General features: G+C 47.1%; 1 protein-coding gene across 1 annotated transcript; it reads left to right on the plus strand.

The window, feature by feature from the left end:
- The first annotated feature begins 653 nt into the window (after window positions 1–653).
- On the plus strand, window positions 654–6,180 carry MRPS15 (mitochondrial ribosomal protein S15). The gene is made up of 8 exons (XM_083751224.1): window positions 654–823; window positions 2,210–2,272; window positions 2,805–2,880; window positions 3,181–3,229; window positions 3,489–3,573; window positions 4,328–4,386; window positions 5,111–5,302; window positions 5,971–6,180. The coding sequence occupies exons 1-8, from the start codon at window positions 712–714 to the stop codon at window positions 6,094–6,096; spliced, it is 762 nt and encodes a 253-aa protein (XP_083607350.1). The 5' UTR covers window positions 654–711; the 3' UTR covers window positions 6,097–6,180.
- Window positions 6,181–23,701: the final 17,521 nt, after the last annotated feature.

A 23,701-nucleotide genomic window follows, 5' to 3' on the forward strand; every position in this document is an offset into this window, starting at 1 on the left:
ATTTCCACTCGGGTGGGGAGTTTCCCTTCAACAAAGTGTAGGTTCATGGCAATGAAAATAATGAATAGAGTTGGGGCAATAACACAACCCTGTTTAACACTTGATCCCACTGTGAATGGTTCACTTTGAGAGCCATTGTTATCTGCAATTGTTGCTGTCATATTATCATGGAGGAGGCGAAGGATGTTCACCAGAAACCTATGACCTCACTGTGGAAGGCCGTGTGGATCCAGAATTGGCCTCCATGGTCACTTACAGACCATGGTTAAGACCGTGTTCATGGAAGACAATCTTACTCGGCTATGAGTGATCGCCGAATAAGAAGAAGAAGGTGGTGGTGGAGCCCTTTTTGCATCATGCAGAAAGTCCCAGCGCCAGCTCCAGCCCCAGCAGGCATCTCCAGATCAAAGAGAGCTGCTGCCAGCCAGAGCAGGCAACGCTGGCCTAGGCAGCCCAAGTGAGCAAGCTCTGCCAAGCACTGAAGTCGCTCCCACTGAGCCACCTCGCAGGCAGCCCGCGCTCGGCATCAGAACAAAAGCAGGCTGGGAGCGGGGGCTGCCATTCATCACCTGAGGGGCGGGCTTCACCCTCTTCTTTTACCTTCCATTGGCTCCGGCGCGCAGGGTATCAATCGATGCTCTCGGTGCTCCCGCGGGGACCTGGCCTGTGACGCACCAAGATGGCGGCGCCCACGAACTAAGCCGGGAGAGAATGTCGCTGGTGTTGTTCAGGGGAGTCTCGGCGGCGGGGGCTGCCGCGCTGCGCGGATGGAGCTGCCTCGGCTCGCACGTGGCAGCGGCGGCGGCGGGTCGGGGATCACTGCGTAAGGAGCTCGGGGTTGAGTAATTCGGAGCGCGCGCGCAGCTGGTCCCGTGTACACTGCCTCTGCTTCGGATTAGATACGGGCCTCCCCCTACCTGGCACCTTGGGGTGCAGCTCCCATTCAGTCCCAGACAGCACAGCCGGGCGGAGCTCAAGGGAACGCGGCCACGCTGTTTGGGGGTTTAGCGGGAATTTCAGTGCAGAACACCGGGAAGGCACCAGGTTGGGGGAAATGGATTCACACCGTCCCCGTCTCTGCAAGTGACAGAAAGGCCCCTTTCCACAGGGTGCCTTCCAAACTGCTTGTAAAAGTCACATGCATCTCATCAAAATAGAATTAAAGGGGGACCCGGGTGGCCTCTTTGTCCAAGAGCATGGATATGATTGGGAGTCAATCTGCTTTAAGGCACCTGGGGAGGTGTCTAAAACGCACTGAAGACCCATAGACGAACGCATCTATGCGTGTTCTTTGTTGGAGCAGAAGGCAGGACATGGGGAGGGGGTTGACCTGGTACCGGTAATTACCTTGCAGTGTGGCAGACACCTTCCACCATCCCACTTATTTATTTATTTTATTATTACATTTATATTCCACCTTTTCCCAAGGAGCTAAAGGTGCTGTACACACCTTTTGCCCCTCTCCATTTTATCCTCATAAGAACCCTGTGAAGTAGACATAATGACTGGCCCAAGGTCACCTAGTAGGCTTCATGACTGAGTGGGAATTTGAACACTGGTCTCCCAGGACTTGTCTGACACTAACCACTGTGCCACGCTGGCATCTGGTGGATGGAGATGGAGCTTCCCAGCAGTGAGGGCTGCTTTGGTGTCTCTGTAGCTCTGTCACGGGTTCTTGCATCACTTGTCATCTTCCACTTGTTTACATGTCCCTTGCATTGGAAGCCATTTCCTCTTTCCCTGTAGTGGAACCTCTACTTGAACTGGAAACTGCATGACACTACTGAACTTAGAATAGAAAAGAATAGGCAAAGGATTTTGCTTTTAGAGATCTTCCCTCGCCCAATGCCCAAAATGTGGCTTTCGGTCACATCTAACAACCTGAGCAATTGCAGCAGCCTTGTTGGGGGTGAAAGGCAGAGCAACTTACTCTTTCTCTGCTCATGCATTGCCCACATTTATTGGCCGTGGGGCAGAAAACAGAATGCTTTCTTCAAATATGAAATGTTCTGTCTACTTATGAGCCTAAAAATTGCTTCTCCACAGATTGTTCTCAGACTGGAAGAGCTGTTTAATCTCCTCAAAAACCAAGAGAGAGAAGTGATGCGCCTAATTACTTCCAAGGAGCAAAATGCTAATATGCTGTTGTGTTATTGTATTGCATTGATGTGGCTCAAGTGTAACCCCTGCTGCTTTTCTGTCCTTTTAGATAAGAGCCCCCTCCTTCAAACAGCCAGGGATTATGCCAGGCCTGTCCGTAGAAAAAAGCAAGGTTTGTATTACATTCTCATTGTTGTAAGCAAGGTCCAGTTGGTCTGCTAAGGCTGTCACCTGAACTGTTTGGGATTCCAGTTTTGAGGGAGTTTCATGACTGTACTGGATATTATGGGTCTGAGTCTCTGTCTCTTACCCCATTTCCTAATCCATTGAAATGGAAAATAAAATTGCTTAGAGGGGTTTTTTTACAATTAAGCAGCACACAAGTTCTGTTAAATAAAAAAGGGTGATTGGACATGTTAAGATACACCACTTGCTACATGTTCTGTTGGCCCAGGTGAACTAACTTCCTGCTGGCTTGTGGGTCACCATGTTTTGCAACTGGAGTCCCTCTTTAGCTTCCACAATGTACTTCCCTCTCTTTACCTACTGAGAGATGCCAAGAGCTTCTCTTTTAGACACCAGCTCACCAGCTCATGTGTTCCCACCAATACTTGGCTGACTACTATTAGAAAAAAGTATTCTGTACTAGAGAGAACTAGCAAGGCAGCTGCTGTGCTCTTATTGCTGTGTTGCTGTTGTTGCAGAAATCCCCAGCCATTTGGATGATCTGCCTCCCACAATGCTGAAGAAACCTTATGCCAACATCCCAGTTATAGACAAGTAAGGTTTGAGAGGACCAGGGAAGGACTGTGAGTTTCATGAAAAGGGGCTTCATGGAGGAAACAGCAAGTTTGCCACATTGGGCTGCCCTTTAGGGGGCCCCAAAATGCAACCACTTAAGCCTCATTTTATTGACGGGGGTCCTCAGATGATGGGGAAGGTCCTAAATTAGTGCTCCTATAACTTACATTTAATTCTGAATATCTAACATGGCTCCCTTGATTTCTAATTTCAAAGCTGTTCCCCAAATGTTAAGCAATTCAGGGACAAGTAATCAAAGGACTCTCTGCTTTCCTGCAGGGTAGATGATGTTGTGAGAAGGTTGCTGTCTCTGGAAATGGCAAGCCAGGTCAGTGTTCTCCTACATGGGTAAATTGGGATTGGGGGCTAATCTTCCTTCATTCCCCTGCTCTTCCATGCTTTACCATTAAAAAAGCCATAAAAGCAGAATTTATGCCTTTTCTGTAGGCAGGCAGGTTTGCTGTTGGCATTGTAAGCAAATGATGACCTGCCATTCCTGCATAGTGGGGTGGGGTTGAGTGGCTATTAGTTATCTAGTTGTATTAGTATCTAGTTGAATTAATTTTGTCTTCCCCTTCTGCATGCAGAAGGAAAAAGTGAAAATCAAGAAACAGCAGCTAGCAGACCAAGTCCGGAAGTCCCCAACTGACACTAGCTCCTTAGAGGTCAAAGGTAAGCAGAAAAATATGTCCCAAGAGAAAAGCTGATGCCTCCTGTTTCCTTTGCTGTCATCCTGTCTGTGCCCCAGCAGGCACTTCAAGGGATACATAGCAGAAAATGGAGCTGTGAAAGGGTACATCTGGAAATAGAGATCCAACTGGATCCTACTTGGCAAAGGCCAGTGTTGGACAGAGTTGTGGCAGGATGCTCTCTTAATGTTGAGAGACATTTCCTTCTATATAGAGAACATGACAGATCTGCTTATGTGCTTTCCCTTCCTGTATAAAAGAGCTGGAGCCAAATGGAGCTGGTCTCTCAGCAGAGCAGGTGGAGTGGTCCTGCTTCTCTTTTTGCCCTATACCAAGGTGGAGAACCTACAGACACTGAAGTGTTCTTGGACCATTGACCATGCTGACTGGGACCGATGAGAGTTGCAGTCTAACAACATCTGGAAGGCTAACAGTGTTCTCCACCTCTGCCATATATCTACTGCTAGTCCACGCAAGGATTTTGAAGTAGCCAGAGGGAAGACCCTTAGATCTTCCAGCTGCAGTATATAACATCAAACTCTCATTAGTCAGGTGCAAGCTCTAGAAAAATGGAAGCACATCCAGCAGCCAGCTCTTAAGTGGTCAGTTCTCTGTGTTTGCTTGCTGGTTGGCAATGTCTATGCGCAGTTTTTAAAGCAGGAATTCAGAAACATTCAATATTGGAATAGGCACTTTGTCTCTGGCCTCTCTGCAGTGACTTTCTTTTGCCGTTGCAGTTGCCTTCTTGACAGCCAAGATCCGCACGCTCCAGGAACATCTGCATATGCACACCAAGGTAACCGTCTTTGATGCAAGCGCAATATATGCTGTATTCAGAGCCAGCCGATAATTTGTATTTCAGGGTGGAGCTACTATTGAGTGCCAACTGCTACAGCCATTGTTCAGCTACAAAGCAATGTCAGTATTTCTTTCAAAGTTGGATCTTTCACAGCACTGATTACATAAGATGTCAGAACCAAAATATAAATGCATTTTACAAAATAAAACAGTTAATATCCATAGCAGTAAATACAGAACAGAACGGTAAAACTTTATAGTCAAGGGAAAGCCTGCATAAAAGGTGCTCCTTTTCCCGCCTCCTAAATTGCAGAGGGTGTTCCAGAGGTTGGGTGCCATCACCAAGAAGTGCCATTACCCGCTTCATAGGTGCCTTAGATGCATAGATTCATTTGACTGAACTCGGTAGACCTAGCAAGGCCTCCTTAAGATCTTATGATTGGCTGAAGATATACAAATGTATAAAAAGAAGACAGTCTGCAAGGTATCCTGGTCCCAAGTAGTTTATGGCTTTATATGTCAGCAGGAGAGCAAGAGAGGCTGCTCCATTTGGACTGTTGTGTCCATTTGGACTGTTGTATATACCACCAGCTGGATCCTCACAATTTCTTATATGCTGATACTTTGTGTGATCAGCCACCTTGGAAAGATGTCCTGAGATCTGGGATATAAACAATTAATAGTAGTAGTGGTAACTAGCAACAAGTAACCCTTGTCCCCAGGACACAGTCAACCGTCGCCAGATGCTGATAGCCATAGACCGGCGGAAGATGCTGCTGAAGTACCTGCGCAACACCAAGTACGACGTCTTTGAGAAGACGTGCAAAGTGCTGGACATCAAGTACGAGTTTCCCCCATTGTACTGCCGGAGAGCCACCCGGCGCTGGATCGCCAAGAAAACCTTGTGCAACAAGGTACAGCCACCATGGCATGTTGCTGCCCAGGCATTTGGAAGCAGAGCTCCTCTTCTGTAACAGATGAGCTTCGGAGGGGCCTGGTGCTGCTTTGTGCTCCCATCAGCTGGGAGACATCTGGAGGGCACTGGGTTTGGGAAGGCTTTCTTAAAGCAATATTACTCTTGTTAAATTGCCAGGCAGGCCAGCGAAACCTCCACCCTCCTCAATGGAGCTTACCTTTTTTTTGTATTTCGCATGACCAGTAGTGTTGGGGTAGGACTGAGGGTGTAAGCAGCCACCCTGAGCAGCACCAAATAGCAGGAGTGCAGTGCTAGAATTCTGTAAGAAATAGGAGATTCTGCCTTGTGCCAAGTCAGACTCTTGGGCCATCTAGCTAAGTATTGTCTCCAGTCACTGACTGGCAGCAGCTTTCCAGGGTTTCAGCAGGAGACTTTGCCAGCCCTATCTGGAGGTTCGACAGATTGAACCTATGTGTAAAGCAAGTGCTGTGTCACTGAGCCATGGCTTTTCCCATGGAGTAATAAATATAAACATAGTAAATGCCCATTGTCAGCTGGTATGGGGATTAGACCACTCCCAATAGAACTCTGGGATTTTGTAGTCTTGGTCTGTGCTACTGACTGCCTAACTGCCTCCCGCCTCCCTTCTTCCCATTAACCCTCTAGGTCTACCAAGAGGTACAGAAGCTGAAAGCCCCGCAGAGACTGAAGCAGCGACAAGAGTGGCTAGAGAGAACCAGGGCCAGAGAAGCAGAGAAGCAAGCATCGCCAACTGAAGGCAGCCCAGTCTAAGCAAAACCTGCCCTATGTTTGGGAGGGGGCTCATACTGAGCAACATCTTCTGAAGCTGGTAGACAATAAATAGTTTAACCACCACTGTTTCCTCTGCCTTGGGTGCATATGAAAGTCTGTGTATATAGAGTCCTCCTGCCCAATGATGATGGCCATTCATATGGTTCAGAGGCCATCATCACTGGGTTAATTTAATCACTTCTCATTTTTAAATATTTGTATTGGTTTTGCATAATTTTATACATTTTAACTTGAACCATTTCAAAACATTAAAATAAAAAGGTTCTTTCAAACCTTCGGACCTCCTTCCCTCCCTCCATGGGTTCCATTTTCAGAGAAAATAATTTCTTTTTTCTTTTTCTGCATCTTTTATCATTATCTATCTGTTATATATTCCTAGTTACCAAAGTTATTTTCACATTACAAGTGTCATTGTATAGCTGCCAATGATTTTCACTGTTTACAGTGGTCTTTTAAGTATGTTAAAAAGTTATTCTAGTCTTTTAGAAATACTTGATCTTCCTGGTTTCTGATCCTTCCCAGAAACCAGAAATAAGAATTAAATCACTTGGTTAATTATGTTAGTCGCTTGCAGCAAAAACAAAGTCTGCAGCACCATATTTAGGGACCGTTTTGTTCCTACTTCTCAAAAAGACGTAGTAGTGCAAGCCCTAATTGAAACTAGTGATGAGGAATCTCCAGCCCATGAGTGACCTAATTAGGCCTGTTTGCTTTGCAAACCATGCCTACTTGTCTATCACTGGGTGTCACATTAGGTCAGGCAGGACAGCAGGTAAAAGCATGGGGACAAATTGAAAAGGAAGCTTCAAAAATGCAATCTTAAGTACACTCCCAATGCTTCTTTTCCAGCGGCAGATGTAGTTCAGCACCTTTTGAATTTGGTGCCTTTGGGTAGCATTGGGTGCCATCAGCTATGGCATCCTTCCACCCTGCCTATCTGAGCTTTGCTTCAGAGACACAGTATTACAGTGGCTCGAGTCCTTTCCTGGTGGTCATTATTCAAAAGTCGCGCTGGATGATTTTTCATTGTTGTTCCGCCTTATGGCCTCTGGCTTGTGGGTGTCACAGAGCTGTGTCTTATCACTGATGCTCTTCAATCTGTATGAAGTTGCTGGGATCAGTCGTTTGGAGGTTTGGGGTGTAATTTCACCAATGCACAGATGACCTGCATCTCTGTCTCTCTTCTGCCTAAGAATCTCAGGGAGGCAGCAGCATTAACCATCAGATGCCTGGACGCAGTACTGAGATGGATAAGGGAACTAGGTGAAACTTAACCCAAGAAAGAAAGAGGTTTTGTGGGTTGGGATGCTGGTGTTGGATACTGATGTAAAGCCTGTCCTGGATGGGGTTACACTACCCTTGAACAACCATCTTTCAAGCAGGTCTGAAGCTGAATGACCACCACCTGGAGGTAGTTCTCATATACCTCAGGTCCAGAGAGGGATTCAGGGTTGGCCACACACAACTACTCCTTTCAAGATGACCGGTGCCACTCCTTCCTGCATTCACCACCCCAGCCCCACCCAGTCAGTTCCCTCTTGTTAACTCTCACCCATGATGGAGTGCCAAGTTCAAAGTGCGGGTAGTTGACCAGGTGCCCTCAAGCATCTTGTCCACATCAGGGCTGCAACAATTGTAACTAATCCCAACCAGATGCAGCAGAAGATACAATATAATAGGTACTCTGGATGCCTCCATTGGGATTCCACTAGTGTCTAGTTAGAACAAATGTGAGCAACTTTATCCTGGAAATGCCTTGCAAGCCTGTCACAGCAGGCCTATGAGTCCAGCCACTTTTCCCTTCAGGGTAGGTTTAGTTAGCCTATTTCACCACTCAGAATGACTCCAAATGGCTACTTGGGGACAGCTTTTACCAAAGGTGTCATGGTAAACTCCTCCCAGGAAACCAATGTCCCGACTATGGAATGACGTGCGGGTCCAGAATTGGCCTCCACAGTCACTTACTGTTAAAACCGTGTTTATGGAAGACAATCTTACCCGGCTGCAAGTGATCGCCAAAGAAGAAGAAGAGGGTGCTGGAGTGATTCTTTTGGTAGCACAAACATACGCTTTCACTCCTGTCATGGCTGTTGCTGTGAGACACACTACTTGTGCTCAAGCTGCTGTTCTGCCTGTTCCATTGCCTGGAGCTCCCCTGCAAACAAAGTGCAGTCTGGGCTTCCTGCAGTGCCATAGAAGGCCATGAGCAGCAACTGTGACAACACTTTCCATCTCACCATTCCACAGCCTTCCAACCAGAGCACTGAGGAACCTGAGCAAATTCTGTAGGTCTCCAGGGGCTACCAACCCTACAGTTGACTAGCCGTCACCACCCTAGAGCACCAATCATAACCCACAGTATCAATATCACTCCCAGTCTTTTTAGCAAAGACCAAGGGTCTGGCCTACCATCTACCAGTGATGTACTTGGATGAAGGAATTGAGAGGATGCTCGTCAAATTTGCAGATGACATCAAACCGAGAGGGGTAGCTGATGCAGCAGAAGATACAATCAAGATTCAATATGACCTTAACAGATTGGAGAACTGGAACAAACTAACAATGAATTTTAATAGGGACAAATACACTTAAGCAGGAAGAACCAGCTACGCGGATATAAGACTGGGGAGACCTGCAGTGGAACGGACTCCTTCATTGGTAGTCTTTAAGCAGAGGTTGGATAGCCATCTGTCATTGATGTTTTAGTTGCGATTCCTGCATTCCAGGGGTTTGGACTAGATGACCCTCAGAGTTTATTTCAACTCTACAATTCTAATATTATTTAATGCTATGAACAAATAGGGTCAGCTGAGAAACCAGCAACTTTGGGTGCCTCCTTGCCTTGAACTATTTCCATGTCTGCTGGCCTTTGTAACTAAGAAGAGCCTGAGTTTGTGTTTCTCCTCCTTCCTCCAATTTCTTTTCCATTTTGTGTCATGTCCCAGATTGCCCTCAGCTGACAATCTTATTACAGATTTCTGTAAACCAATCTTTCAGCCTTTTTACCTGAAGAGGGGGGTGAAGACACCATGACAGAGTGAACAACCTCCTGAACAAAGTCTCGCCACTAAAAAGGGGGGGGGTTACATTTCCATTCTAACTTCACCAGGCCTTGCAGTCCTCTGCTTCCTGCTTACCATTTCCCCATTGCTCAAATACACATGTGGCCTGACCACAAGGAACTGAAGACTTGAGTTTGCCTTTAAGCACCGCTTGCAAAACATTTGTCACTGCCATTCAGATTTGCCTTTTTGAGGTGGTTTCTGAGCCGCCAGTGGCCTTAGCTCTAGCTATGTCCCAGCCTGTGACCTGCCAGCCGGTTGCCACAGTCTCACCTTTGACCCAATCCTCAGAAGGCAGCTGGAGCAGTGGGAGGTATGACTGCTGTTCAGACTGCCCCATGTGTAAGTAAACGTCTGGCTGTATTTTAGCCTGTGGAGATCAATTTTATATAAGATGGAAGAAAGCTGCTGTGGGCTATTGTAGACTGACTCCCCTCCTTAACGTATTTCCCAGATGATTCCCAATGTTGCTTCCAGGTTAATGTGTTTAAAACTTGCCACCTGTTACAATGCAGACCCGCAGCCGTTGTACCTCAAGGCTCTTTGTGAAGAGAAGCTAAGTTGTGGGGTTCTTTAGATTCGGAATGCATGGAAAGCCATGCCCATCACCTTGAGTTCCTTGGAGAAAAAGGTGGAATAGAAATGCAATAAAAAAATTAACAATTGAGGGGATTCATGAAGCAATTGCAAAATACAGAAAACATTTTGCTTGCAGATGTTGAGATGCCCAGTTCCTTACGCTGTGCCCAAGGGAACTTTTACCATTTTCTTTGAGTGGCAGAATCCCTACTATACCTGACAACTGCCTTTGCAAGCCTTTGCCTTATGGCATGGAGGGAGGGGGTTCTCAAGAAGTGCAAGACCAGTGCCCCCTTAGTGCTCAGATCTAGTTCCATGGGTCTTTGGATCCAGGGCAACCTCAGTGTAGGTCTTAGAGTGACCCTTTATTTATGTGGCTGTTTTGGTTTGCAGGAGCGTGGGATGTTCGGTTCCTGTACCCAAATCTAACAGCATAAAAATGTGTGATATTCTTTTAAAATCAGCTTGCTGTTTTCTTCCTTCACTTGGCTTTCACAGACAGTTATTATATCCTTAATTTTAAAGACTATTAAAGTTTATGTTTGTGAGCTGGTCTGAGTGTTTGTGTGCACACCTGCTGTCTAACCCTTAACCATGAAGGAACCACACAGGGTGCAAAAAGCACAGTTAGCAGGAATTATATTTTAAGAAGGGCAGAGTTAGGGTTACTGATTCCCTTTCACTGAAGTTTGCCTCCTCACCTGTGTGTTTCATTCGGGCAGGTTGTGTTGGGCTTCTCTGCCCGGCAATCCTAGCCTGTTACGTGTCACGCAAATACGGGGAGAACTGTTGCCTCGGACTGGTGCCTGGCGGCTTAACAGCACTGCGGACTCACATGCGGCTCTCCTATGGCATTCCGGTAACACTTTCCTCCATCACATTTTGTGTTGTTGTACACTCTGTTCCCCCAGTAGATGTGCTCTTACTCATTGATCAGCAGGGGTCTGGAGAGTGAAAGAAACAGATGAAATGTGCATCATCCAAGAAATGATTTATTTCTACACAACTTGTTTGTAGTCCTCTACAGCAGGGGAGTGGTGAGTTCCTTAGATAAATGCAGCCCTCTACGCAACAGAGTGATGCTTGGGACAATTAGTTGCTTGCTGGCCTTTGCTGTCACCTTCCCTATGCTCCCTTGGGTGCAAGGGCATTACTGGGTTCTTAAAAGACTCAGGGCACAAATTTGGGCAAATTGAGATGGTGGGTAGGTGGGTGGGTTTAAACCACAGTGCACTTAGTAGTGTGCCCAACTACCCTTTAAGCCAGACGTGGGGCAGCTGCAGCCAGGGCCGTCTTACCCATTAGGGTTAGTGGCGCACGGCGCCACGGCGCCAGCCCATCAGGGGCACCCAGCAGTGGGAGCTCGGGACCGACCAGGAACAGCTGCGAGGGCTGTCAGCTGCGCTCTCTCGCTTCCTGCCTGGGAGAGGAGGCAGCGGTGGTGGCGCGCAAAGCTACACAGCACCCTTCTCGCTCCTGCCCGCCCCGCGGCAGTAGTGGGACTGCTGAGGAAGCCTGCACGGCAAGCAAGCCTCGAGCTGACCAGTGCAGGGGGCGGGGGGAGAGGGAGGGGTGCCGAGAGCATCACCCGCCACCCCTTCCATTGAGGAAAAGGGTGGAGGAAAGATTCATTCAGATTTGGGGCGGTGGGAGGGGAAAGCTGAGGGGGGCGCACTACCATTAGGACTCAGTTCAGAGGTAATGATGGACTCGAGAGTGTGCTCTCCGTGCAGTTAGTGGTTAAAAACAAACATCAACAAAAAGTCCTTTAAAGACGGGGTCGGGTTTTAAGGTCCTAATAGATTCAGCAAGGCGCCGCCCCCCCCTTAAAAAAGGTTGACAACTCTGGGAAATGGGGGCGGCAGAGGGATTTTTTGCACCACGGAGCCGGATATGTTTAAGGCGGCCCTGGCTGTGGCTCTCCAGATGTTGTTGGACTCCAACTCCCTTCAGACCCAGTCAGCATGGCTAGTGGTTAGGGATGATGAGAGTTGTTGTGCAACAACTTATGGAGGGCAACGTGTTCCCACCCTTGTGGTAAACAATGCTTTCTTTAAAAATGAAAGATTTAAATAAGAGAGGGTGGAAAGGACAAAGAGAAAGGTCTGGGACTCAGGGAGGGGCCACCCCTTAACATCAAGGGCAGAAATGAGGGATTACGCCTCTGTTTCGCAAACTATGTCTCTTAGGAACATAGGAAGCTGCCTTATACTGAATCTGACCATTGGGTCCATCTAGCTTAGTTCTGTCTACACTGACTGGCAGCTGCTGTACAGGGCTTCAGGCTGAAGACATTCCCAGCCCTAGTTGCTGGGGATTGAACCTGGGACTTTTGCATGCAAAAACGATGCTCTACCACTGAGTTTCACTGCTTCTCCTCTCCCCAAATCCTCTACCTTTATCAGAGTTGGCTGGGAGAGGAATGAATAATCTTATGGAGCAAGGCGTCAATGAGGGGGGAAAGCTAATGCTGATGCTATTCTAGGCTCCTTCAACAGATGTTTTTAAGCAGAGGTTGGGTGACCATCTGTCATGGATGCTTTAGTTGCGATTCCTGCATTGCAGGGGGTTGAGCTAGATGACCCTCATGGTCCCTTCCAACTCTATAATAATTCTAGGTGATAAATTGCACCATAACTTCTCCAGCAATTTGAACACAAACAGCAGGGAACAGTTTGTTCCGAGGCCTGGAACTGCCTTGTTTCATTACAAAACAGAGCAGACATTATTTCTGTTGCTTTTGCAACACCACAGATAACTATTTCCAGCTTTTTCTCAACAGCCCAGGTTGTCTTTCATTCCATCCAAAGGGTAGCATTACAAAAGCCTTTGTCATGTTGCAGAGGAAGTTAGAAGTGCTGTGGTGAGTGCAACAAGCAGAACACAAGAACAGGTCTTGGTTAAATAGCTTCATATCTCAGTAGTGGTGGAAATTGGCAAGGAGGACAATATTGATTTTTCATTGGGTTGGACTTCTCCTTGCCACCTACAAAGCATTCTCGCCTCTTCTCTCTTTTGCTGAACAATTCATTCTTCCACTGTATAGTATGAGCAATTTGGTTCAATGCTCGCCTGACGTTTATAAATGTTTGGACTCTTTTTCAAAAGCTGTAGTATAAACTGTGAAGTATGTCATCTTTGATTTTTTCAGCCATATAGGCGCTTCAGCAGGGTTTATTGAAAATAGCGATCCCCGTCTCTGTTTTGACTGAAGGCAGAGGAAGACATTTCTTTATCTGCTGTCTCACTCTTCCTCCCTTAGGAGCCCACAACACACTAGGTAACTGTTTTCACCAGACAGCCCACGCTACTCCTGAACCATATGAACTGCCTCTTTCAGGGGAAACAGGAGTAGAGTGGTGCTAAAACCCCAAACTTCGAGTAGTTAAGTGCAAACCCTATAGAAATATTGGCTTGTCCAGCAGTCAATGGTCACTGTGAACACACTCAAGTACTGTAGCATGTTGCCCTCTTTCAAATCCCTGCTGGGCTATGGGTAGCTATGGATAAATTGCTATTTTTCATCCTAGCCTACCTCATAGGATGGTTGTGCAGCAAAATGTCAATGTGAACTTCTTGGAAGAAGGGAGGATACAATTTTTAAAGAAATAATAATAATAATAATAATAATAATTATTATTATTATTATTATTATTATTATTATTATTATTATTATTTATTATTTGTACCCCGCCCATCTGGCTGGGTTTCCCCAGCCACTCTGGGCGGCTTCCAACAGAGATGAAAAATACACTAAAATGTCACATATTAAAAACTTCCCTGAACAGGGCTGCCTTCAGATGTCTTCTGAATGTCAGGTAGTTGTTTATCGCTTTGACATCTGATGGGAGGGCATTCCACAGGGCGGGCGCCACTACCGAGAAGGCCCTCTGCCTGGTTCCCTGTAACTTGGCCTCTCGCAGTGAGGGAACCGCCAGAAGGCCCTCGGAACTGGACCTCAGTGTCCGGGCAGAACGATGGGGGAGGAGACGCTCCTTCAGATATACTGGACCGAGGCCATTTAGGGCTTTAAAGGTCAGCACCAACACTTTGAATTGTGCTCGGAAACATACTGGGAGCCAATGTAGGTCTTTCAAGACCGGTGTTATATGGTCTCGGCGGCCGCTCCCAGTCACCAGTCTAGCTGCCGCATTCTGGATTAGTTGTAGTTTCCGGGTCACCTTCAAAGGTAGCCCCACGTAGAGCGCATTGCAGTAGTCCAAGCGGGAGATAACCAGAGCATGTACTAACTCTGGCGAGACAGTCTGCAGGCAGATAGGGTCTCAGCCTACGTACCAGATGGAGCTGGTAAACAGCTGCCCTGGATACAGATTTGACCTGTGCCTCCATGGACAGCTGTGAGTCCAAAATGACTCCCAGGCTGCGCACCTGGTCCTTCAGGGGCACAGTTACCCCATTCAGGACCAGGGAATCCTCCACACCTGCCCGCCTCCTGTCCCCCAAAAACAGTACTTCTGTCTTGTCAGGATTCAACCTCAATCTGTTAGCCGCCATCCATCCTCCAACCGCCTCCAGACACTCACACAGGACCTTCACCGCCTTCACTGGTTCTGATTTAAAAGAGAGGTAGAGCTGGGTATCATCTGCATACTGATGAACACCCAGCCCAAACCTCCTGATGATCTCTCCCAGTGGCTGCATGTAAATGTTGAAAAGCATGGGGGAGAGGACAGAACCCTGGGGCACCCCACAAGTGAGAGCCCAGGGGTCTGAACACTCATCCCCCACCACCACTTTCTGAACACGGCCCAGGAGGAAGGAGCGGAACCACTGTATGACAGTGCCCCCAGCTCCCAGCCCCTCAAGACGGTCCAGAAGGATGTCATGGTCGATGGTATCAAACGCCGCTGAGAGATCCAGCAGAACTAGGAAACAGCTCTCACCTTTGTCCCTAGCCCGCCGGAGATCATCAACCAGTGCGACCAAGGCAGTTTCAGTCCCATGATGAGGCCTGAATCCCGACTGGAAGGGATCCAAATGGTCCGCTTCTTCCAGGCGTGCCTGGAGTTGTTCAGCAACCACTCGCTCAATCACCTTGCCCAAGAATGAAAGGTTTGAGACTGGGCGATAATTGGCCATCGTGGCCGCATCTAAAGATGGTTTTTTAAGAAGCGGTTTAATAACCGCCTCTTTCAGCAGGTCTGAAAAGGCTCCCTCACGGAGGGAAGCATTCACCACCCCACGAAGCCCATCGCCCAGTGCTTCCCGGCTAGCTTTTATAAGCCAGGATGGGCAAGGATCCAGGAGACAGGTGGTTGGCTTCACTCGTCCAAGCAGCCTGTCCACATCCTCGGAGGTAACAGATTGGAATTGATCCCACACAACTTGACCAGACAGGACTCTAGCACTCTCCCGCCCCGGCCCTGCTCCCACGGTGGAGTCTACTTCTTCCCGAATCTGAGCGATTTTATCTGCAAAAAAATTTGCAAAATCATTGCAGGAGAACATGTGGCCCGTACTGGGCCCCGATGTTACAGGTGGTTCCGCTAAATTGTGAACCACCTGAAAGAGTCTCCTGCTGCTGTTTTCTGCAGATGCAATAGAGGCGGTGAAGAAAGTCTTCTTCGCCGTCGCTATCGCCACTTGGTAGGCTCGACGTTGAGCTCTAACCTGTGTCCGGTCAGATTCGGAATGAGTTATCCGCCACCGGCGCTCTAGCCATCTCAACGATTGTTTCATTGCCCTCAGATCCGTGGAAAACCACGGGGCTCTCCGGGCTCCATGCAATCAGAGAGGGCGCTTCGGAGCCAAACAGTCAATAGCCCTGGTTAACTCCACATTCCAGCGGGCCACCAGGGAATCGGCTGAAAGGCCATCAACATGGGATAAAGCATCCCCTACCACTCTCTGGAAACCATTTGGATCCATTAAGTGGCGGGGGCGGACCATCCGAATCGGTCCCACCTCCCTGCAGAGGGGATGGGTCGCAGAGAAGTCCAGTTGCACCAGGAAGTGGTCTGACCATGGCACTTCTTTCGTTTCACTTTTACTTAGTGTCAGATCACCAACATCCGTAGAGGTAAACACCAGGTCCAAGGCATGTCCGCGGCTATGGGTTGGGCCAGACTTATTCAGGGACAGCCCCATGGAGGCCATGCTTTCCACGAAGTCCCGAGCGGCCCCTTGTAAGGTCGTGTCGGCATGGATGTTAAAATCCCCTAGGACAACCAAGCTAGGTGTCTCCAGGAGAACATCCGCCACGACCTGAAGCAGCTCGGGCAGGGAATCCTTGGTGCAGCGGGGAGGTCGGTACACCAAAAGGAATCCTGTACTGCCCCTATTGCCCAACTTCCAGAACATGCACTCAGAAAACTGGGTCTTCCCAATAGGACGCCTGGTGCAAACTAATGACTTCCTAAAAATCACTGCAACCCCCCCTCCCCGCCCACATGACTTGGGTTGCTGTGCGTAAGAGAAACCTGGTGGACAAGCAGCGGCAAGGACAGGCCCATCTGCTTCATCCAACCAAGTCTCTGTTACACATGCCAGGTCAAGTCCCCCATCCATGATCAAGTCATGGATGGCAGTGGTCTTATGAATCATTGACCTGGCATTGCACAGCAACACTTTCAGGTCATGTGGGTATCCCTTGCTGATTCCAGTATTCATCCGGTCAGGACCAGACCCGGAGGCAGGGATAGTCCTCAGACAACGACTAAACCTGCCTCCTCTGTAATGACATGGTCTGGTCTTAGCGTAACTCCTCCTCCTACCCGTGATCACTGAGATCGGTTGTCCCAGTGCATTCCCCCCCTGTGAAACATATCCCAGCCATTTTGTGGGCTGGGGCCCATTCCCCGGCAGCCCTGACCCCTCCCCTTAAGAACAAAATAACCCCTTTAAAAAAAAAAACCAATACAAATAAAACAGTACAAACAAAAAACAATAAAAATTACAAAAATTACAAAAACATAAAATCAAACAAATTCCCAGGCCCAATAAACATCCACCCCACCCCACCCACCCCACATACAAAAAATTCAAAATAAAAATTTTAAAACATTTTAAAAGCACTCTGCACCCCTCAAGCAGTAACAGCAACTGTCCTAGTGAGGCTTCAGGCCCTGCCCTGGGCCAGGTGGTAAGTGGCAGGAAGGAGCAGGGCCCCATACACTCACATAGGAGAGTCCTCCTGGGCAGCAGAGCGCAGCAGTCCTTATGAGGCTTCAGGCCCCGCCCCAGGCCAGATGGTGAGTGGCAGGAAGGAGCAGGGCCCTCAGACACTCACACGCAGGAGAGTCCTCCTGGGCAGCCGAGCGCAGCAGTCCTTATGAGGCTTCAGGCCCCACCCCAGGCCAGATGGTGAGTGGCAAGAAGGAGCAGGGCCCTCAGACACTCACACGCAGGAGAGTCCTCCTGGGCAGCCGAGCGCAGCAGTCCTTATGAGGCTTCAGGCCCCGCCCCAGGCCAGATGGTGAGTGGCAAGAAGGAGCAGGACCCTCAGACACTCAAAATGTATTGTGTATATCATTCTGTGCATGATCTGATTTTCATGTTATTAATATTTAGTATTATAATGCTTCAGAGCATCCAAAGGGCATCATGTACATTTTCTTGTGATCCTTACAACAGTCATGTGAGGCTGGAAAGTATTATCATATCTGATTCTGATTCTGAGAGATGAGATTCCAAGGGACTGTAGCACCCTGCTTGTGGTTAACGCTTAGCTGGAATGAAATATTCAACGCAGCAATAGAGAAATTAAAATAATAATTTATTTGTCAGACAAATAAATGAGAGGCTCAGTGGTATATGGTTACCAAGCTCTGGCCTGGCCTCTTGCCATCCTGGCCAGCACTTATATTCCCTTAATCCAGCCCCCTTTGCTCCTCCTGTGGCTGCCTCTGTCCAATCAGCCTGGTTGAAATTCCTATTGGCTGTTTGGTAGAACCAATCACAAAAGATACACCCACAAAAGATACACCCACTTCCTTGCCCTTATAAGGGAGACAAAGAGCTATATATAAATGACAAATAAGTAATAATATATCTTACATGGAATCTTAATTACCAGCTCACCTCTTGCCCTCCTTGCCCTATTGCCTTCTAAAACAAATGTTTAATCTTACATTTTTATGTTCAACAGATGTCAAGGATCTTGAGTTTCACATCAATATTGAAAGATTTCCTTCATTTGAAAGTTTCTAAACAAATGCCTGACAACCATATATATCAAGAGTGCTTGGATGGCGTCTTCTGTCTAGCAGGGGGGCTAGGCTGGTGGCTGACTTAATTTCAGGATAAATACAACTCTTACAACCATATGAAATAAGAATCTAGCATTCCTTAAATCCTTTGCATAATTACATTTAAGCCAATATATTTAAGCTAATATATTTCATTCACTTATCATAGGTAGCCTTTTAAAAGAATAAAGCCTTTGTAAAGTAAAAAGGAACTCAGTAAAAAACAGCTTTTAAAAAGAAGCCTCTTCAGTTTACACCTCCCCCCTTTCCCCCTCCTTTCCCAGCCAGCTAGATGCTTCTCCATTGCTCTTGGCCTTTTTAACCTTAGAAAGAAGATCTGGCTCATTTTACTGGGAGGCACATTGGTATTATTTTACTATTTACCCTTGCCTTTAATTGTGTTTTCTCAGTCTGCAAGGGCAGCATATGTAATTCTCCCTTTTTATGACTTTGAGAATTGTTTTTCTACTATAAATCAATGGGGCCCCCTTGTCTTAGGAGAAAAACCTCTTGCCAAGGTTCTTTCTGCCTGGCATGAAACATTTGAAAATCCTTTTTTTTTTTTTTAAGCTCATTTTTAAATACAAGCCTTGATTGCAATATATAAGCTTTGATAAAAAATGCAGGCTTATGATTAGATGCCTCATTCCCCCCTTTCAAGCTCAAGGACCTTCATCCCAAGTGTCCTTGATAGCTTGACCTTCATCATATTCCTGAGGTAAAGCTCTGTATAGGGCCATGATATGAGGTAGAGTTTCATTTGAAACCATCTTGCTAATTGTACTTCTAAAACATGAAATGATACATGGCATCATACACAAAACCATTACCACTACTGTCAAGAAAAACAAGCAAGACAATAGTATCCCTTTGAGTCCTGTGACATTAGGTAACCAATTGGTGAGCCATCCCATATCCCATCCTTCCCATGTTTGTACTGGGACATGTGCTATATTCTCCATCTTTGTGGCCAACACACGGATTGCCTCACCATTATCTGAAATGTTAAAGCAACAGGCATTCCCTGTCAAGTTCAAGACTCCACATAGGCCTCCCTGCCTGGCAAGTACATAATCCATTCCCATTTTCAGCTGCAAAATGGCGGCTCTACTTTCATCCAACTGTTGTGCAATAAGTCTCAAACTCTGGGCCGTTGCATTGGTTACAAGTTCCACTACTGCTTGCAATCGAATTATTCTGTTTAGATTATAAATAGGATCCCGTGCCCCTTGTATGAGCTCACCAGGATTCCAGGAGGCAGGATCATAATAGGCTATAATGCGCTCTGGCGGCCAATCATCAGTACCGCTCCAACTTTGGGTACTTCCTCCTGCTATATGAGAAATATCAGCATTCCTTCGTGTTCGCCTGGCCGAACTAGTGGGCATAATCCACATTGGTGGTAATACCCAACCCAAGAAACAAGTCCCACTCCATTTGGAAGGGAGCTTTTTGTATGCCCATTCTCCACATATCCACCACAACCATCGGGTCTGAGGTTTTTGGTACGTGGAGTACAGAAGGCGAAATACCAAAAGAGGTAGAGAGTTCACAGTGCAGTATGTTAGATTGCCTTTTTCTGTCACAGTTATGTTCCACACCACTTTCCATGCGTGAATAAAAGGAGGTGCACAGGGCAAGGTATTCCGAGTTCGATAGGTAGTACCGTGTGCCCAGGTATGACTATTCTTAATATAATCCCTAGTATAGTGACAATGAGAAGAGCCTATCATGGGAGAATCAGCTGCATCTGATGATTTATGTACACAGAATTCCCCTTGTACAGGTATAACTCGTAGTGGTTTAGTTGAGTTCCATCCGGGGAAATTCTGTATTTCTGTTTGGTGTGGCATTTCGCTTACCATACCAATGGCATCTAATGGTATCGGTAATAAGGGCATACCTCCCTCTGAATCATCTGGCCCAAGAGAGCAAACAGGGCAATTGGTCCTATTTGCAACATTGGCTACCATTTCAGCTAAACCTACCCACATATTGTGGTCATGGCTGAATCCATATTTAGCCAATTTGGTCAGATTCAAGGACCCTTCCCCTTCCCAAGGGATCAGGATTAATAATAAAATCATGTTGATGTCTAGTATATGCATTCCTTCCACAAAAGATTACCTTATTGTGATAGCAAATAATTATTAGCCCCAATATAATTCCCCCAGTGACAGAAATGGGGTACCACCAAGACCAAAACATATATCCCGAGGATCCCCAATGAGTAATATCTCTGATAATTGTTCCACAAGGGGGCAGTCAATCAATTGTATTAGAGAATCTTTCCGTTCACAGTCGCTGGTTCAGACGCTCCTCAAGCTTCAGGCGTGCGCAGGTCAGCCAGCTTCCAGGTTGTGGCTGCAGCAGGCCGGTCGTCAAATGTTGCCCGTGACCTAGCCCGTTCCCGGTAGGGCTAGATACAGGGGTTTTTGGAGAGAGTTAGTTTTAAAGGATTAGAGGGGTCACCTTTGCACGTCCAACTGCCTTCGGACTTCTTCAAACGAGAGTGATGAATCCAGGGGGTCACCTCAGCTACCTTCACCGCTGTTGGAGTAGAGAGCAAGACGGTGTAAGGTCCACGCCACTTTGGTGCAAGTGGATCACGTTTCCACTCTTTCACCCATACGCTATCGCCAGCCTGGAACTGATGAATCGGCTCGGCAATGCTGCACGGCGTGCGTTCGAGGGCCCACCTGTTAAGAGAAACAAAAACACGGGAGAGAGATTGCACTTGTCCCTGTGTCACATGATCTCCTATTTGTTTAAGGTCAGCTGGAATATCCTGAACAAAGGAGGGCGGTCTCCCATACAGGAGCTCAAAAGGTGACAACTTAAGTCTTTTTGTGGGTGCACACCGAACACGAAACAGTGTTATGGGTAACACATCTACCCATCCCAATCCCGTTTCCTGGGTTAATTTTGCCAATTGGGTTTTCAGAGTCCGATTCATTCTTTCAGTTTTCCCTGAACTCTGAGGCCTATATGCTGCATGCAGTCTCCATTTTACTTGTAGGACTCGACATACATCTTGTACTACTTGATCAATGAACGCTGGCCCATTATCACTTCCAATGCATCTAGGTAATCCAAACCTTGGGATCAATTCAGTGAGGAGTCTCTTAGTTACCTCTCGTGCCTTTTCAGTTCGGGTGGGAAAAGCTTCAACCCATCCGGTAAGAGTATCTACAAACACAAGGAGATACTTGAATCCCTTAGAAGGGACCAGCTCTGTGAAGTCCACAATTAGGCTTTCCATGGGGACATATCCCACATGTTGGATTCCAGGAGGTTGTACCGGTCCCTGCCTGGGATTGTTTTTAGCACAAAGAACACATTTCTGTGAAATGCAAGTTGCTAATTGTGATAGATTAATAATATACAACTTCCGACTGAGACTCTCTCTGGTTGCAGTACCGCCAAGGTGAGTAGATTCATGATAATTTCTTACAATTGTGCCTGCTAGATGATGAGGTACATAAATCCTATTGTCCGGCAGGATCATCCAACCGTCCTTCACAACCGCTCCTTCCTGTTCAGCCCACTTCCTCTCTTCTGGGGTATAGTGAGGTTTAACTTCTTCTGGAACTACCTCTGGTATGAGGGCTGCTATAAATCCTCCCACAGGCTTTTGGGCTGCCTCTCGGGCTGCTTTGTCAGCAGCATGATTTCCTCTGGTTATTGGATCCCTTCCTCGTCCATGACCTTTGCAGTGCATTACAGCAATCTGTTCTGGAGCCCATACTGCTTCTAACAGGATTTCTACTTCAGGTCCATATTTCAAGGCCTTCCCGTGGGCTCCTATTAGACCTCTTTCTTTCCATAGAGCTCCATGTGCATGCAGGGTTAAGAAGGCATATTTAGAATCAGTATAGATGTTTGCCTTACATCCAGCTGCCAATTGCAGAGCTCTAGTTAAGCCTATAAGTTCAGCCTTTTGTGCTGATGTGCCAGCAGGCAAAGCTTCAGCTTCCACAACTTCCTCATTGGTGACCACAGCATATCCTGCTCGTCTGGCACCTTCATGAAGGTAACTGCTACCATCCGTATAATATACAACATCTGGATTTTTCAATGGTTCATCTTTCAGATCAGGTCTACTGGAATAAACTTCATCCATTATTTGGAGACAATCATGTGATTCTTCATCATCTACCTCTGGTAGGGGCAGCAAAGTCGCTGGATTGAGCATATTCACTACTCGTAGATGAATCCTGGGATTTTCACACAATAGGCCTTGGTATCTAGCCATCCTTGGGTTCGTTAGCCAATAACTACCCTTATATTCCATGAGTGTCAGAACAGCATGAGGTACATTCACATACATCGTCTGGCCGAAGGTAAATTTATCAGCTTCTTTGACAAGGCTTGCAGTGGCCGCTACTGCCCTTAGGCATGGAGGCCATCCTTTTGCTACTGAGTCCAATTGTTTAGACAAATAAGCTACTGGGCGGTTCCAACTTCCTAATCTCTGGGTCAGGACTGCAGCTGCAATCCCATTCTGTTCATGTACATACAGCTGAAAGGGTTTTTCCGAATTAGGCAATCCAAGGGCTGGGGCCTCCATAAGTCGTTGTTTGATAACTAAAAAGGCTTGTTTCTGCTCAGGTCCCCATACGAATGGGTCCTTTTCTGCACCTCGAGTGCTTTCATGTAAGGGCTTGGCCAGACTGCTGAAATCAGGTATCCATAGTCTACAAAACCCTGCTGTTCCCAGGAATCCTCTAAGTTGTTTTCTTGTGGTAGGTTCCTTGATAAGGCAAATAGCTTCTTTCCTCTCTGGTCTCAATGCTCGTTGTTGGTGTGAGATGTCAAAGCCCAAATATTTGACCTTTTCTAAACATAACTGTGCCTTTTTCTGGGAAACTCGGTAGCCAGCTTCCCAGAGCAAGTGGAGCAGTTCCTCTGTCCCTTCTTTACAGGTATTAAAATCCTTTGCCGCTAGTATAAGATCATCTACATATTGCAGAACCACCTTTTCTCCCGGTATTGAGGGGTAACTTGTTAGATCCCTCGCCAAGGCAGTGCCAAATAAAGTTGGGGAATTTTTAAAGCCCTGGGGCAATCTTGTCCAGGTTAGCTGGCCTTTTGTTCCTGTCAAAGGGTCTTCCCACTGGAAGGCAAATATAGGTTGGCTCTGTGGTGCCAGCCGGCAACAGAAGAATGCATCTTTCAAGTCCAATACAGTAAAAAATGTTGCTTCTGGTGGGATCAAACTCAACAAGGTATATGGGTTTGGTACATTTGGGTGCAAGGTCTCGATAGCCTGGTTTACGAGCCTCAAGTCCTGCACTGGCCTGTATTCATCTGTCCCAGGTTTTCGAACAGGCAAAAGGGGTGTGTTCCATTCTGATTGGCAAGGCTTAAGCAGACCATATTTTAATAGGCGGTCCAAATGTTTCTGGATGCCCTCTGCTGCTCGCCGGGGTAAGGGATATTGCTTTACAGATACGGGGGTAGCCATAGGTTTTAGGGTTACTACAATTGGAGCTATATTCTTAGCCATTCCTGGTGGGCTATTTTCGGCCCATACTCCTGGTGGCACCTGTAGAGTTCGGAGGAGCTTGTTTAATTCTGTATCCAATGTGGGTTGGACTTGCAGGGCTGACATTAGGCGCCATGATTGTTCCTTAGGTACTGAGAGGGTAATTATTCCTGCTGCTTTTGATGGCAGTTTCATTTCTGGACCTCGAGGAGTGAAGGTGATTTGGGCCTGCAATTTGGACAGCATAT

The sequence above is a fragment of the Podarcis gaigeae genome (genome assembly GCF_964106915.1).
Source record: "Podarcis gaigeae genome assembly, chromosome: 8".
Taxonomy (NCBI): domain Eukaryota; kingdom Metazoa; phylum Chordata; class Lepidosauria; order Squamata; family Lacertidae; genus Podarcis; species Podarcis gaigeae.

Excerpts from the sequence above, each read along its gene's own strand:
- MRPS15 (XM_083751224.1), top strand. The coding sequence starts at position 712 with ATGTCGCTGGTGTTGTTCAGGGGAGTCTCGGCGGCGGGGGCTGCCGCG. Across the intron at positions 824-2,209 it reads GGCGGGTCGGGGATCACTGC|ATAAGAGCCCCCTCCTTCAA; the intron begins GTAAGGAGCTCG and ends CTGTCCTTTTAG. Across the intron at positions 2,881-3,180 it reads AACATCCCAGTTATAGACAA|GGTAGATGATGTTGTGAGAA; the intron begins GTAAGGTTTGAG and ends GCTTTCCTGCAG.